General features: G+C 37.2%; 1 protein-coding gene across 3 annotated transcripts in view; it reads right to left on the bottom strand.

Annotated features, from left to right (window-relative positions):
* Window positions 1–14,102, bottom strand: part of spire2 (spire-type actin nucleation factor 2) — a 95,797-nt gene extending 81,695 nt beyond the window's left edge. For all 3 annotated transcript variants that reach the window (XM_051692044.1, XM_051692045.1, XM_051692046.1), the window contains exon 1: window positions 13,583–14,102. In XM_051692044.1, coding sequence (XP_051548004.1) covers window positions 13,583–13,847 — 265 coding nt within the window. In that variant the 5' untranslated portion in view covers window positions 13,848–14,102. The remainder of the gene's footprint in view (window positions 1–13,582) is intronic.
* Window positions 14,103–18,398: the final 4,296 nt, after the last annotated feature.

Raw genomic sequence — 18,398 nt, 5'->3', positions numbered from 1 at the left:
CAGAGTGGATTGTGAGGGAGGTTAATACGCTCGGTGACATATGAGAGTGGAGTGTTGAGATCCTTTGAAAATATGGTTCAACATTTTGGGATTCCCAGGTCTCAATTCTTTAGGTATTTACAGCTGCGCCACCTGCTTTGTACTATTTTTGGGAGTAGCATACATCCCCCTAAAGTGGCAGATACTCTGGAAGTGGTGATTACTGCTTTTGGAAAAGGCCATGAGGCACCAGTGTATTACTTCCTGCTAATTCAGAGTCTGGGGGACAGAGCTTCAACTTCTCTCAAGAGATTATGGGAGAAAGATTTAAAATTGATATTGGAGGAGGGAGTGTGGGCTAGGATTATAAAAAACATCAAGTCTACATCTAGAGATGCAAGGGTGTGCCTTATGCAATTTAAGATTTTACGTTGATTCTATTGGACCCCCTCTAGATTGTATAGGCTTGGTCTTAAAGACACACCCACCTGCTGGCGATGCCAATCAGAAGATGGGGACACAACCCATGTTTTTGGTGGTGTGTTAAGATCCAAGAATTTTGGTTGAGGGTTCAGACTTTTATGTGTGATGTATTGGGCACTCAGATTTAATTTTGCCCCAGACTCTGTATTTTAGGCAATGGAGCGGTCATTAATATAGGGGATAAATTCATAAAAAATTGGGTCCTAGCCAGTGTTATGATCGGCAGGTAGGTCATCCTTAAGGGATGGAAGGTGGCTGGAGCGCCCTCGTTTCAGGAGTGGTGCACAGAGATGAGCAGGGTGGCAGCATTTGAGGAGGTATCATATAGAAGGCTAGGCAACCAGGGGTTGTTTGATAAAAGTGGGGCAACTATTTAGCATTTTTGGAGGGCTCTCGGAGAGGGGTAGTGGAGAGGGACTTATAGTTTTAAATGTGATTAAATATATGTAAATTAATTAATATGTGGAACCCTTTTTCTTTTTTGTTGGTTCATTTTTTTGATGTCTTTTTATGTCATCGAGTATTTGTTTTGGACTGTCTGTTTATATGTGTGTCTGTTGTTATACAATGTCTGACCACTGGGATGTACAGTATGTTGGGTGACAGGAGGGAGGGGAATATATTGATAAATGTTGATTCCATGTTTTCATGTACTGTTTGTGTTCGAGTATGGAATCAATAAAAATGTTTAATGACAAAGACAACAACTTACCGTGCTCTCTGACATGATTGTTCTGTCATTAGCGTAACATCAGTCCGGATACTGCGGGCCTGAAAATGCTGTGACTTAAGGCCGATTTATTCTTCTGCGTCAGACCTACAGCTCTGCGGCTCAGCAGATGGATACTATTGTGTGTAATGTATCTGTGTGCTGTTGATAAATGTATGAAAACATGTTCCATCTCTTTGCATAAAATCGTAGGCTAAATTAATGTTTGGGTATTAGGAACAAGGAGGAGTAGATATAAAAATCTAACAAACATGTTACTATGTGAACTTCACTGAACTCTCCTGTGTGTGCCTGTGTGAGTGAAGAAGCTGTGAAAATAATGTTTTTCACGTTTTACTTTTTACTGAACTTTGAGAAAATAAATTGGCTAAATCTTTAGATTTTTTTATTTATTATTATTTTATGCACTTTAGTTTAAAATGGAATGCACTAATTTAACAGCCAGGGCCTCGTTTCCCAATAACGATCTTGGCGGTTAAGAGCATTTTCTACCAGTGATTTTACGAACGTTCATATTTTTGATCTTAGCGGTTAAGAGCATTTTCTACCAGTGATTTTACGAACGTTCATATTTTTTGCATTTCCCAAAACTGCACTTAACATGGACATGCGAGGATGTGGTTTAAGTGCTACTTAAGAGAGTCGCTGTCCATGTAGCAATGCTGAAATGTGACTGTAGAGCTGCTCGTTATTGCAACTTAATTAAATTTGTGTGTAACTTTAAAAACGTTTGTAATTTACCTCGCTGGAAATATTGGAAAATATTTTCTTAAATGTACAACTTAATTCACCACATAATTGCATTTTGTTTTTCAGAAGGATATATTTATTTTACACAAACACTGCTTCATTCATCTGCATTTTAATATTTTGTTTTCAAAAATCTGTGGGTCGAGATTAAAGCTTCCAGGATCATTGAAGACAGCGGAGACCCTGTGTATGGTCCTGCTAATGACAATAAGCATTAATTCAATATAACAAGGTTCACCGTGTTATAGCGGTGCGCAAAATAAGGAGACTGCACTTTAGGGACATTCACCAATCAAAGGGAGATCTGCTCTTTACTCCCAAAAGTGATAACGGTAACAGCAATGCTACACAACATGTGCGGTACTACACAATGCGTGGTGTGGGCGAGAGCACCCTTAGGTGTCAGAGAGGAAGAGGAGAAGAGGATGAGGAGCCAATATACTGTACGGACAATTTCCATGAACGGCAGCAAGTTATGGACTTTTTTCCTTCTCTCTCTGATTGTAATTTTACAGTTCTCTGCAACAATCATGCCACCACTTTGTTGTTACCAACTAGTCCACAAATAACTATATGTTTACTTATCAATTTATCTGTTCATCCAATACTGACTAACCATTTTCTGCATTTATTATTGTTTATTATTATTATTATTATTATTATTATTATTATTATTATTAGCCTTGCTGGTTAAAAATAATAATAACATTTATTTATACTGATATTAAATGAGCATAAAGTGTAGCTATAGGTATTTAAATTGTATGAAGTGTAATTTCGCGATTGCCCTGCAGGTGTCTGCATAAGTCTATGTCTTTTATGATGTTCTTCACATTGTACAGTACTCCAGAGCACTCATTAATCTATGAGCATTTTCAAGTACTACTTAAATTATGATGCTTTTGGGAAACGGGTTGCAAAACTAAGATGAACCGTAAGATGGATTCTACGAACTACTTAGGCTTACGATTTTTCTGGGAAACGAGGCCGCTGTATATACAGTTGTGCTCAAAAGTTTGCATACCCTGGCAGAAATTGTGAAATTTTGGCATTGATTTTGAAAATATGACTGATCGTGCAAAAAAAAAAATCTTTTTTTTTTTTTTTTTAAGGATAGTGATCATATGAAGCCATTTATTATCACATAGTTGTTTGGCTCCTTTTTAAATCATAATGATAACAGAAATCACCCAAATGGCCCTGATCAAAAGTTTACACACCCTTGAATGTTTGGCCTTGTTACAGACACACAAGGTGACACACACAGGTTTAAGTGGCATTTAAAGGTTAATTTCCCACACCTGTGGCTTTTTAAATTGTTAGTGTCTGTGTAGAAATTGTCAATTAATTTGTTAGCTCTCACGTGGATGCACTGATCAGGCTAGATACTGAGCCATGGGGAGCAGAAAAGAACTGTCAAAAGACCTGCGTAACAAGGTAATGGAACTTTATAAAGATGGAAAAGGATATAAAAAGATATCCAAAGCCTTGAAAATGCCAGTCAGTACTGTTCAATCACTTATTAATAAGAATTGCAAGAAACTGCCAGAAGAATTGTTCGGGATACAAAGAAAAACCCACAGGTAACCTCAGGAGAAATACAGGCTGCTCTGGCAAAAGACGGTGTGGTTGTTTCAAAGAGCACAATACGACGATACTTGAACAAAAATGAGCTGCATGGTCGAGTTGCCAGAAAGAAGCCAATGCCACAAAAAAGCCCTGTTACAATATGCCCGACAACACCTTGACACGCCTCACAGCTTCTGGCACACTGTAATTTGGAGTGAGGAGACCAAAATAGAGCTTTATGGTCACAACCACAAGCGCTATGTTTGGAGAGGGGTCAATAAGGCCTATAGTGAAAAGAATACCATCTCCACTGTGAAGCATGGTGTTGGCGCACTGATGTTTTGGGGGTGTGTGAGCCCTAAAGGCACGGGGAATCTTGTGAAAATTGATGGCAAGATGAATGCAGCATGTTATCAGAAAATACTGGCAGGAAATTTGCATTCTTCTGCACGAAAGCTGTGCATGGGATGCTCTTGGACTTTCCAGCAGGACAATGACCCTAAGCACAAGGCCAAGTTGACCCTCCAGTGGTTACAGCAGAAAAAGGTGAAGGTTCTGGAGTGGCCATCACAGTCTCCTGACCTTAATATCATCGAGTCACTCTGGGGAGATCTCAAACGTGTGGTTCATGCAAGACGACCAAAGACTTTGCATGACCTGGAGGCATTTTGCCAAGACGAATGGGCAGCTATACCACCTGCAAGAATTTGGGGGTCCGCACTCTTTAAATAGATGATTTGGTCCCCCAAACATTTTCAAGGTAAACCTATATCGAGTCAAAATGGTGGATTTGTATACAGATTTCTTTGCGTTTCGTTACTTTGGGCTGATTGAGTGACCATCCAACCAATCAGGTGAGTTTCATGAGCCAAAACAACCATTTATTCATGTTTTTATCGCCATTCATGTTGATCTAAATGAATAATCTAGAGATGGGGAACAACAAACGAGAGTTATTTATCAGCATATCATTCTTGATTGGCAGCTTTACATGAAATGTACTGCAGAAAAAAAACAAAGGACAATCCTTCTTTTAAGCACACATTGTAAGCGGAGTTTTTATCAGCGCATAAGTCTTCGTTAAGTTATGCTTTTTACTTTATGTTGGTGAGGTAATAGTTTGATCTTTTTTTTATTTTTTTTTTTATTTAAGATCAGTGTTAAATATGTAAAGCTAATATCAGCTCCTGTTTTTTACCTCTATGTTGGTGTGCAGTCGTCAAACTGTAGAAAAAAAGATAGATCTGCTGTGTTCTTAGAACACATGCATTTTAATGAAGTCAATAGATATGTAGACGCTTTTTTATACTTAAAAAACTTACGGACGTTCTTCAAACTCATTAGAATTATTATAAGACTTTTATAGTTGTCTTTTGATAAAAGTCATGCTCAGCAGCTCACAAACTGTAGTGAAATTATAGATTTGCTTTGTTCTTATAATAATTAAAACCTCTAAAGTCTCTTTGTAGGTCAGTAGACATACAAATGTTAAAGGATTAAAATTTTATTTTGATCATTGATTCAGTGACAAACTCATTTCACGCAACACACTCGTTTGTCACCACCTTCTGGCATCACCAGAAATGGTCACTGAACAAATCATTTAATTGATCTGAATGAATTCTGGTGAACATAGTCAAAACACTCGAGCCACCTGGATACATTTAAATCATAAATTGTGCACATGCACAATTGTCATTTTTGTAACTGATTAAATAATTTATTCAGGACCAGCTTGTGCTTAGTCTTGTCAGGTGTGAAACAGAAGCAAGTGCTCCACAAGATGCCCTTTATGTTTGCAGATAATTTTGCAATTAATTTGCAATACTTGAATCTTTAAAATACTACACATGTTAAATTTATATAATACGTATATATTAATATAATACTTATATCATACTTATTAATATATACTGTAATATATTAATACTGCACTGTAAGTGTCGGGTCTGTGCGAGTGTGTACCCTCCACTTTTAAAATGACTGCTACGGCCCTGTTTTTCAGTGTACCTGATATCAACATTTAGCCTAAAAGAAGAGCCCCCATCTGAAGCTTAGTTAATACACTCCATAAGAATAACTGAGAATTTCCATAATGTTTGTGCTTGGATTAAATGCAAGTCTATTTTGGTTGAAAGGGTGCACCCATTATTATGAAAAAAATAATAATAATAATAATTGCGCTGTCTTCTTGCACTTTATTATCATACAGTAACACACAGACGTACGATATTAGCATTCTAGAACATTCATTTATGTTATGTGCTATTGTAACACCCTTTCCTCCTCGATTTTGGCTTAGCAAGTAAGAAGACTTTTTCCTTGGGCAGACAGCAGCAGATGTGGGAGGTGTTTAGCGCTGGGAACGATTATTTCGTTACTGGTTTCTCATGTCAGAAAAAGAATGAAAGAGCAATGTCAATTTTAAACGCTCATTTAAAACCATCAAACTATAGCTAAAGCTAATTATTCTAAGAAAAGGTGTCCCGACTGTAACTCCGTCGGCACGCAGACTGCACAACGACCCTTATTTATGAATAATGAGCAGTATATTGCAGCATTCATGAAGGTTTTCGTTTATAAAATGTTAGTCGGAATGAATACAATTTACCTGCTCCTTCTGTACTCCCTTATTCCCATTTACCATTACATTTATTAATACATCATGAAAACAAATGTATTACAGAATCATATAATTTATTCAATATAAAATAATATATTATACATGAGACCAAACTCCCAGTTAGCATATGATGTGGCTTGCCATCTCTTAAACACCTCGCAACAGCACTAATTTTGTGCCCAGCAACAAGATTTTACTGCGTACGGCATGTGTAGTTTACAGTGAGTGGTAGTTCGGGACAATATTGAAATAAAATTGAGCCAAATATGCAGAGCGGTACCAACTGTTATTCTGGCTAAAAGGATTAAGGCAGTAGAAGACAGCACGGGTTGGTCAATCAGATGATAGAGACGTTGCAGTGCCACCCACATATGCAAATCTAATATTGTTTTTATTTTATTTTTTTAACAATGGACGAAAAAGAAGAATTGAAATTAATTCTCATTTTCCATTTCTGAAACCCACATGGAATGTCTCCCTCCATTTTTTTAACCTACTACTATTAGTGCCAAAAGTGGATTCATGGACTCATTACCATAGCTATTCTTACCTGTTAAAATTGTATTTCTAGATATCAATAATAGTATTTTTACTCGTTAAAATCACATTTAAGATATCAGTAATTCTATTTTCACTAGTTGCAAAGGCTATTTTAGATATCAAGGCAATAATTGTTACTAGTAGAGCTCCCTTTACTGATATCAATAATTACATTGTTACTAGTCAAATGATCATTCTTGATATCAACAACTGAATTACAACTAGAGAAAATGGTAATTTTTGATATCAGTAATTGAATTTCAACAGGTTACTTTTGGTATTTCAAATTTCTGGAAGTGAATTTCAGATATCAATAATTTGGAGTGTATTTAATGATATCTAATAAGACTTTCTTTCTAGCAACAAATACATTACAGATATCAGAAATTAGCATTTTTATTAGTAGAAATTACATTCTTGATATCAAAAATGATATTTTTACTAGTAAGAAATTGTTGATATGTGAAATTGGAATTTCAAGTAGTAAGAAACAAAATTTTGATATCAATAATTGCATTCTGAATAAGAGTGAATGACATATCGGTGTGAAACTTTATTAGTGAAAATTCAATTATATATTATCTAATATATATAAAAAATTATGTTTTTTACTAGTTGAAATTCCATTTTTGATATCAAGAATGTGATTTCTGCGATTGATGACGTCATTTTTTATATCAAGAATTCATGTTTTTCAAATTACATTCTTGATATCAAGAATTTGAATTTTAACTAGTGAAAATTTAATTGTTGGTATCAACAATTCATATACTCCGAATGAATAAAAGCTAAAACGGCTTGCCATAAATACAGACCATGGTGATGTTGGGTGCTTCAACAGGCCAAAGCAGAGATGCTGGTCTTCACTGGAGCGACATCTAACATCTTCTGTGTTTGTTTACACACAGAACACAGGTGTTTCGCCCAGACAGCGGAGGCAGCTGAATGAGACGCATTTTTAAAAGTTGTGCTTGTACCACTCTTAAAACGCTGCGCACATCGCCGGAAACGCATCGAAATGATTAAAGAAGTCCATCTAGTGCATGTTCACAAAAAAGTAACAATTAGGACGCCTTCAAAACAGCAAGAAAAAGTGCAGCTGAATGAAAAAGAATGAAAAGAAAGTCTTTTACAAGTGGCGCAAGATGAATGATAATGGTCAAAGATGCTCATCTAGTGTAGAAAAACATTTAAATCCAGGCACATGAAGGTGTCCTGTGTAAGTCCCCTTTGCTGTAGATGAATCTCCCATGACAGGCATATCTCTCTCCTCTTCACCTGTGACTGACTGTGAGCACCAGTGGGCGGGGCCAAGGGTGCAATGACGAAAAATAGGCGTTGATGTTTTGCTGAAGAGGCTGTCATATGCAGATGTATTTGGTCCTTGTGACTTCCAGCTCTCTACATAGCAGTAAATCACTCGCAAATGCTACCAAATTTCACGTTATGAAGGAAATTTTACTTATATGGCTGCAGTGTGTCCAGATCTGTCGTGATCGCGCTGTCACCACCTCTTTAGTTCAGCCTTGAACTGGCATTTACATTGCATTTAATGATGTCAGCTCTATCCGTTTTAAAGCATGGACCTGTAACGTGCATGCTGGATGTCTGTTAAAAGGTTAAAGTGTTGCAAAACTCGAGAGCTTGTAGATTTGAATTTGAGAACATGTACAATAAATATTTCTACAAGCAAGTCAATACACATTATACAAGTCAAAGTTTCCTTTTGCTTCGTTCCGTGTATTATGTATCCAAAGACGAGACCCAGGCACCCCATTTTTGTTTCATGTCTCTTTTAAAATCCTTTCTGTTATTTAGTCAGGTGGTGAACAGAAAGATAAAATACACATTATTTCTAATCATTCATTGCCAGTGGCGATTTTAGGGGGTGGCCTGTGGTGGCCTGGGCCACCCCTGAAATCTCATTGGCCACCCTGTGGCCACCCCGGAACTGATTGGTAGTTCATCATTTTCATCAACACATGAACAAAGAACCAATAGAAACACCTGTCAATCAAAGATGACATCTCAGGTCATTTGTTGATTTAGAGCCACACTGACCCAGGGTCAGTTTTATATTTCTGACCATTATAGTAGTGGTGGGACTGAAGCTGTGTAAGCTGCTCTTTGTTCAGTGGGGGGAGGGGCAGGCCGCAGGTGGCCAGGCAGGTGCCGCAGGTCGCGGGCAGCGGGCGCCAGGTCTGGAGTATAATGGTCGGTCAGAAGCACGAAGCTGACACGAGCTAGCGTCTACCTCCAACTTCCAATGAGTTGACGACGTCGATTTGTGGTCAAAAAGAAAGCTGTTATTTGAGAGGACTGTTCATCTAATCTAACGTTTAATTTATCCCGAATTTCCATGTGAATGTGAAAACATTTTTTCATTGTTACAGTTGCTAGGTTAAAGAGTAAGCTAGACCCTACACCACATTCAGCATGTTATCTTTATATTGACATGAAATATGAAGTGCCATGTTTTCTAATTTAATGACGGAGGTGTGTAAAGCGTTTTACAGATGTATATGTTCAATAGCTAAAGTTATATATATGGCTAACCTGTGTGTGAAATGGAAGGGTTTGTGTTGTGACTGTACTTTAAATCTTTACATGAGTTATTTATGAGCTCTTTATGTGTATTATTGGTCAGTCAGACCAATAAAATCTTCAAAGTTTTTATACCTTATTTGACATTTTAAATATGCAGAGACAGGGCAAATTGCACTTAAATGCCGCAAATGATTTGACTAACTGTTTTATTTGGTAATATTCAAAGTAATTGAAGCTATCAGAACATGTGGAATATAAACCTGAGTAGACACTGTAAATAGAGTTTTGTTTTTTACTGTATTCAGAGCTCAATCTGCAATTTTGGGGTTTCCAGACAGACACCTATAAGCCCTCGTTGCCAATTTCACACACTGATTTGTACCCAATTTAACAATATTTCTGCTGGACAGTGCAGTTATAGCTAATAAATGAATGAATAATTGATTGAATGATTGACTGAATTGCGCCTCAATCAGTTATCACCTGTATTTGTATCTTTTTATGATTATACACTATACCTGATGTTATACGCAGATTAATTCTCTACAATGAGAATAGCTCTTAAAAATGTGTAACTGACATTTCCTAAACAATTACTGATTTAAAAATGGATGTTATGTTAAAATAACCAGAGATTCCCAGAAACTGTAATTAGGTTGAAATAGAACAGGAATAGAAAACTGTCAAATATCAAAACAACAGTCTGATATTGAATACAAACAATTCAGTGAATGCTAACATGAGTTTAAGAATTCATTTATTCTACATGTGTAGATGCTGAAGCAAAGCAATGCGATATTTACACATTTTGATCATGTGCCATTCATAAAGGTTCTCCCGGTATCGCCACCCCACACTAGGTCTGTGCCCCATCTTGGCCACCCCAGTAAAAATGTCCTGGATACGCCACTGTTCATTGCATGGATGAGAGAAAAACAACTGTGCAACTTGTGCCCTCACTCACTCAACCATAAACGGACCAGTCATTCTCTTAAAGAGGCAGTACCAATTTAGCACTTGTTATTCATATCAATGTAAACTCAATGTAAATCGCACAAGTGCATATAAACAAACATGTTACAAAATGTAGTAAGTGTAATAAATGTGTAAATACATAAATATTTAAAAGGCACAATCATATATGAAACATTTCAACTTCAGAAAACACTGTAAATATAAAAAAACAAAAAAAAAATATGCTTGTGCTGCATCTGTGCAAGGGTTTGGTTATTTTTGTATTTATTTTTTCATACTAGTTTTGATATATTAGCACTTAAATTATTATTTATATAATATGATTATTAATTCTGTTTTCATTAGGTTTCAACCTTGTGAATATTTTTTATTTCAAACAGTGGCAACAGCTTGTATCATTCTTAAAAAATGCGATTTGTAAATTTGTACACAAGCTAAAGTGTGATTAAAGAATCAAAAGCGAAATATAAAAATAAAATGTACAATCTTGCATATAGTGAAATCATACATGTGAAAACTAATATATATTTATTTATATATTATATATGAATATATATATATATATATATATATATATATATATATATATATATATATATATATATATATATAGTACTGTGCAAAAGTTTTAGTTTTCATTTATTACTTAATGTCATACAAAGTCCAGTAAACATAAAAAAGCTAAATCAATATTCGGTGTGAACACCTTTGCCTTCAAAACAGCCCCAATTCTCCTAGGTACACCTGGACACAGTTTTTCTTGGTTGTTGGCAAATAGGATGTTCCAAGCTTCTCGGAGTATTTGCCACAGTTCTTCTATTTCGGTTGTCTCGGTTGATTCTGTCTCTTGTAAACCCAGACTGACTCAATATTCAGTGGGGGGGCTCTGTGGGAACCATGCCATCTGTTGCAGGGCTCCCTGTTCTTCTGTTCTATTCTATTCTATTTGCAAAAAAATGTTTGGGAGTCTAAAATGTATATTTCCTATTGACAAACTAAAGCTGAAAATATAAATAACCATCTTAAGACAAATGTTTTTGTGAAGCATCTTATGTACCTACTTTTGCACAGTACTGTATATATATATATATATATATATATATATATATATATATATATATACACATACATATGCATATATGCATATCATTTTTTTATATATATATTATATATATAATATCTTTTTTAGTTTTCAGTTGCATTACGCTTATATGTTGTCAAAAGTCTGGCGAGTAAAAACAAAAATGTACTATCCAATGACGATTATTTCTCCAACGTGTTCCGGCCCATTTCAATTCCGGCCCATATCTGGAGCCTGGTTTAAATAAATGCTCTTTTTCTATTAAGGAGGAAGTTTTCAGTTCTGAAACTTTACAGTATATTTTTATAGTACAATGACCTCATATATGTCAAAAGATCAAGGAAAAATTAATTACTCATACCATGACCCCTTTAAGTGTAATTTTATTAAGTTCACTGTTAATATACTGTATATATAACTGTCTAACCATACAAATGTTTTTGTTTTGTTTTTGTTTCGTTTTTCTGACAGCAAAATCTACTTGTTGTAAGAATAATGAAAACAATCATTTATTTTTAACCCAGACAATTTTAGTGTTGTTACACTCAATATCATTGTCATTTCCTTGGACTGCTTACAGGACCTCTGTGAATACTGCTCCTATTAAAGGGATAGTTCACCCAAAAAGGAAAATTATCTCATCATTTACTCACCCTCATGCCATCCCAGATGTGTATGACTTTCTTTCTTCTGTTGAACATAAACAAAGATTTTTAGAAGAATTTCTCAGCTCTGTATGTCCATAAAATGCAAGTGAATGGGTGCCAAAATTTTAAAGCTCCAAAATCCACATAAGGCCAACATAAATGTACTCCAGAAAACTCTAGTGATTAAATCAATGTCTTCTGAAGCGATATGATAGGTGTGGGTGAGAAACAGATCAATATTTAAGTCCTTTTTTTTCTTTCTATAAATTATCCTCCCTGTTCAGTCAATCTCCAGTTCAGTTTCACTTTCTTCTTCTTTTGTTTTTGGTGATTCATAGTTTCAATGCATACCGCCCCCTACTGGGCATAGAGGAGAATTTATCATAAAAATGACTTAAATATTGATCAGTTTCTCACCCACACCTATCACACCGTGTCTGAATACATGGATTTAACCACTTTAGTCATATGGATTACTTTTATGCTCCCTTTATGTGGATTTTGGAGCTTAAAAATGTTGCCACCCATTCACTTGAGGACCTACAGAGCTGAAATATTCTATTAAAAATCTTAATTTTTGTTCTGAAGAAGAAAGAAAGTCATACACATCTGGGATGACAGGAGGGTGAGTAAATGATGAGAGAATTTTCATTTTTGGGTGAACTATCCCTTTAACATATGTCACTCATCCTGGAAGCTTGCACTTCAAGCCACAGATACATTTCTGAAATTGAAAAAATAACTGATTGTTCTGCACAAAATGATTACAAAACTACATATTTAATTATGTAGTTAATTAGTTTGAGTGTTTCAGAAAAAAACGAGTGAGGTAAATTACAAGTATTTATGATATATTCAATTAAAATGACGAGCGACACTATAGGCACTATAGGGTCACATTTTAGCACCTCACTTATGGACAGCGACTCTTAAGGTGCGTCGTTGCGCATTCGTGTTAAGTGCAGTGTAAGGAAACGCACGTGCCAAAGGAAAGAACGTTAGTAACTTCGCACAAAGAACGCTGGTGAGAGCTAAGATCTATTGTTATCAAGAAATGCAGCACATTTCACAAAATCACTGCTGTCAACCAATGATACTATAAATCAACCAAGGATGCAATTAATTAAAAATGTCAAGACTTACTTAGTAACCTGTTTACAGATGGCCTATCCCCCTTTTGATTTAATTAATGACAGCATGTAGCCTACTTGAGCTGGCATGAACACTATGTTTATTATGCCAGCATAATTTGAGAATGTTTGAAGTGCTTCAATGTAAGCAAGGACATCTTAGTAAAAGTTAAAATGCCCAATGTTACGAATTTGCTTTCACTTGATTATTTCTTTTTCACGTTTATTGCTTAGCTAAACATTAGCTAAACTGGTTTTACATTTTTCAAAATCCTAGAACTTCGGTTTATTTCCAGGTCTAATTTAGGTTTAAATTAGATTTCCAGGATTTTTGAAACCAACTCTATCTGATGGTCCTTAAAAATTACTTAATTGGTGTAAACCGGTATTCAATAAAACTTTATTTTTGAATGTAAACAAAAACAACATGCAAACTAAATATGCACAAATTAAACAAATTTAACCTCATTCATTTCTGAATAATGAAAGATCTTGGAAAGTTCAGATGAATGAAATAAAAGCCCTCACCAATGCTTTGCAGATGTGCGGTGACTGTGCCGTCTCTGTGCAGGATTATTGAGGCCGGCTCTGAGATTTGAAACTCTACACCAGACTGCGCCCTCAGCTCTCTGCAGCACTGATAACACACTGCCCAAGCCTGCTCCTCATTGATGGGCTGCTCGTAAGACTTCAACGCCTCCTCCAGAGACAGTTCCCTGAGCTCTCCTCTCTCCGCGGGAGCAGATACCCTCGAGTCTCCGTCCTTACCGCCTCTGTTTGCTGATCTGGCCATGTCTGCAGTAATCGAGCTTCAGAGCACCTTAAATCTGCCTGGGAACAGAGTGATGATTCTGCGGTTCATACCGGGAGTCGCAAGTGAAGCGTCTGCAGTACCGTCAATCAGTGATGGGCAGAGGAGCGGGTGGACATCTCTGATGGCGCATTATGGTAAAAGATAGAAGCGCATAAAAAGAAAAGAGACAGACTTCATTTAAATATATCCACTGCAGCGGTCAAGTTTCCTGCATCACGTCTGGATGGGTGTCATATCCTGCATCCTCTGCAAACTGCTCTTAGCTCCTCCCACACAGTGGACCAGTTAAACATAGAGTATGAGCTGAACTTACAGGGGAACCATTTGGGTTGCATAATAAACGACTGTAGAAACACGATGCACGTTGTTCAAATAACGGTGGGAATTACGAAAAATGCAAACATAAAAAAGAATAATAATAAAAAAAATTTACAAAAAAATTGTTTATTGTAGGCCTATTCAGTTTGTATCTGTTTTAAAATAAATTAATTAATTAAAAACAATGATTTGACGGAGGTATTTCATTACAAGGCTATAACCAGTAATGTAGTCTTGGGCATATGCTATGTGCCCACCTAAAATAAGTAATGATTATTGATAAATATAGAGAGAGATCAGTGGTAATGATACTTATGGACGTCAGAACAACGAGTAGTCTTTTGACCAGGAACTTGTCAAATCTCCTAACGCGATGCCGCAGCACAGCTGAGTGAATTTTGTTTTTTTATTTTTAAGTGTACAGAGATTCTCTCTAAACGCGCACGGAGCTGCGGGAGGCGGGAGCACAACTGATGGCACTAGCAAGACAGACAGTCCAACTAATCTGATCCACCAATCAGAACGTTCATTTCAAATGCGATTGAATATTTGCTAACCAATCATATTTTCCTTTTCAGTAAGGGGCGAGACATTTCCAGCGTCTAATGGATATGCAGTAACAATAATTTGCGCTGTAAATTTATTTCCCTGCTAAACGTAGGCCTATTTATATATATCTATATATATTTTTTTTTCTTTCTTTTTTCTTTCTTTCTTTTATTTATTTATGTTTTTTTTTTTGCCTTTCACTGCTCTCGGTGGCGCCTTTTTCTCGTTATAGCAAATCATTTTAATTTATATTTCTAAGTAGGAAAACGATTTCACTATACACAAAAGCACATTATAGTACACAAATAAAACAAATAACCATTCATTCTTATGTAGGCTATATATGTTAATAGATGTTATCGTGAACATTACTACACTCATATTAGCTACAATGCTTAACAGTTTATTGCGTATCATGTATGTATTAGTTTATTAATTAGAGTAATTATAAAGTACTAACAATTTTCATAGTGGCCTAATGAAAGGAACATTAATGACACCTATTAATTTAAATACATATTTAACATCGATTTACCATACCATGTTTCATAGTAGTGTACTGTATACCATGCAGCAAGTAACTTATCACAGTATGCCCACCTCTTCAGACACTACTGCACACTGGCTATAATGATCTTTAAATGAGACTTCATGGTTTATAATGGTTGTTGGTTGAAATCTTTTGGGTTCATGGACTTGTTAAAGGGATAGTTTACCCAAAAATGAAAATTCTCTTATCATTTATACTCACCCTCATGCCACCCCAGATGTGTATGACTTTCTTTCTTCAGCAGAACACAATAAAATATTTTTAGAAGAAAATTGTGATGAGGAGGAGGGCGTGGCCAGACTGTGAGGAGCCAGTGCAAGAGAGAGACGCATGCGACCGCTGTGTGTGTGTGTCTGTGTGTTTATGTTTGCTTAAGTTGATTTAAGTTGGTTCTGCCAGTTCCCGCCTCCTCCTTGCCCATCCTTGAACCCCGTTACATTGGTGCCGAAACCCGGGAAGGAGGAGGGATGTGCTGTCATGGAGTCCTCGCCACTGCTGTCCGCCAGGAAGCGGAGGAGCCGCGGCCGTCCACCAGGGGACGGAGGAATCGCTGCCGGCGGCTAGGAGCTGGAGGAACCACTGCCATCAACCAGGAAGTGTAGGAGCCATTACTGTCCACCAGGGGTCAGAGGACTCGCTGCCGTCCACCAGGGAAGAAGCAGCTGTTGTCCGCCAGGGGGCGGAGGAGTGGCTGAGGACCAGGCGACACCTTGTCCGTGAACCGGCAAGTGAGTTTTTCTCTCTCTCTCCTCTCTCTCTCTCTCTCCTCTCCCCTCTCCCTCCCCTCATCTCTCCCAGGGCTCCAGAGAGGCGGGGAAGACAAGCCGGCAAAAGGACAGCTGGAAGGGCAACACCTCCCCTCCAGGAAGGGAGGGGAGTATGTCAAGCCGGAGGTTTCCCCGGCCTGAATCGGGTGGTGGAGGAGTGTGACGAGGAGGAGGGCATGGCCGGGCCGTGAGGATGCACGCCCGGCCCTGAATCAGCCAGGAGTGGGAAAAAGATGAGCCGGAGGAGATGCACGAGGCCACTGTGTGTGTATGTGTGTCTGTGTGTTTTTGTTTGCTTAAGTTGATTTATGCCATTAAAGTTATGTTGACTGTTCTGCCGGTTCCCACCTCCTCATTGCCCATCCTTGAACCCCGTTACAAATATCTCAACTCTGTAGGTCAGTACAGTGAAAGTGAATGGTGATCAGACTTGTAGCTCCAAAAATCACATAAAGGAATCATAAAAGCAATCCATACGACTCCAGTGGTTAAATTCATATCTTCAGAAGTGATATAATAGGTATGGGTGAGAAACAGAACAATATTTACAGTAAATCCTTTTTTACTCTAAATCTTCACTTAAACTTCACTTTCAGATGTGAAAGTGAAACTAAACAGGTACCTGTGTCTTTCAGATGTAAAAGTGAAAGCGGAGATAAAGAGTAAAAAAAAAGGACTTAAATTTTGATCTGTTTCTCACCCACACCTATTATATAGCTTCTGAAGATATGGATTTAACAACTAGAGACTTATGGAATATTTATATTTTCTTTATTTGAATTTTGGTGCCACAAAGGTCTGATCACCATTCTCTTGCATTGTGTGGACCTACAGAGCTGAGTTATTCTTCTAAAAATCTTTGTTTGTGTGCTGCTAAGGAAATAAATTCATACACATCTGGGATAGCATGAGGGTGAGAAATTAAGAGACAGTTTTCATTTGTGGGTGAACATCCTTTAAATTGTCACCGACCCATATTGCTAAAGTTGGGCTTTATTATTTCTACATTTAGAGAGGCCTACAGCTTTGTCTGAATAAAACTTGTAAAATTGTGTCTGTCGATCACCCCAAAACATGAAATATATTTTATAATTTTCTTCAGTTTTGAGTCATAGTATAAAATGCAATATCATGAGCAGGCCTAGTTTTTGCCATGCACCGACTTGTTTAATTTCTTGCGTTTAGGCTATATTTACTTCATTTTCTTTGAAATAGGATTTTAAAGACTATTAGGACTACTTAAGGAGATTTTTCTTAAAATAAAACTGAAAATTAATAAAAGCTAAGCAGAGTTATTCATGTAATCATGGCGTGTTACCCAAAAGTTCTGCAACAGCAGACCGCTTTTCCGACAGGATTGCAGTATGTTGACATATTAAAAACATATTATAAGATATTACATTTCACGTTTGCCATATAAAGGCATGTACAGTTGTGCTCAAAAGTTTGCATACCCTTGGGGAATTGGTCATATATGTACCATTTTGAAAGAAAACATGAGCGAGCAGGCAAAACACATTTCTTTTATTTCTTATGGGATTCATATTCAGCTGTAGGTTATAACAGAATGGCACAATCATAAAACAAAACATGGCAACAAAGAACAAAATGAAATGACCCCTGTTCAAAAGTCTGCATCCCCTTAGTTCTTAATACTGTGTATTGCCCCCTTTAGCATCAATAACAGCGTGCAGTCTTTTGTAATAGTTGTCTATGAGGCTCCAAATTCTTGCAGGTGGTATAGCTGCCCATTCGTCTTGGCAAAATACCTCCAGGTCATGCAAAGTCTTTGGTCGTCTTGCATGAACCGCACGTTTGAGATCTCCCCAGAGTGGCTCGATGATATTAAGGTCAGGAGACTGTGATGGCCACTCCAGAACCTTCACCTTTTCTGCTGTAACCACTGGAGGGTCAACTTGGCCTTGTGCTTAGGGTCATTGTCATGCTGGAAAGTCCAAGAGCGTCCCATGTGCAGCTTTCATGCAGAAGAATGCAAATTGTCTGCCTGTATTTTCTGATAACATGCTGCATTCATCTTGCCATCAATTTTCACAAGATTCCCTGTGCCTTTAGAGCTCACACACCCCCAAAACATCAGTAAGCCACCACCATGCTTCACAGTGGGGATGGTATTCTTTTCACTATAAGCCTTGTTGACCCCTCTCCAAACATAGCGCTTATGGTTGTGACTATAAAGCTCTATTTTGGTCTCGTCACTCCAAAACAGTGTGCCAGAAGCTGTGAGGTGTGTCAAGGTGTTGTCGGGCATATTGTAACCGGGCTTTTTTGTGGCATTGGCACAATAAAGGCTTCTTTCTGGCAACTCAACCATGCAGCTCATTTTTG

The sequence above is a fragment of the Myxocyprinus asiaticus genome, chromosome 48, assembly GCF_019703515.2.
Source record: "Myxocyprinus asiaticus isolate MX2 ecotype Aquarium Trade chromosome 48, UBuf_Myxa_2, whole genome shotgun sequence".
NCBI lineage: Eukaryota > Metazoa > Chordata > Actinopteri > Cypriniformes > Catostomidae > Myxocyprinus > Myxocyprinus asiaticus.
The sequence above is the reverse complement of the archived record's forward strand: the minus strand, read 5'-3'. Positions and strand labels throughout refer to the sequence as shown.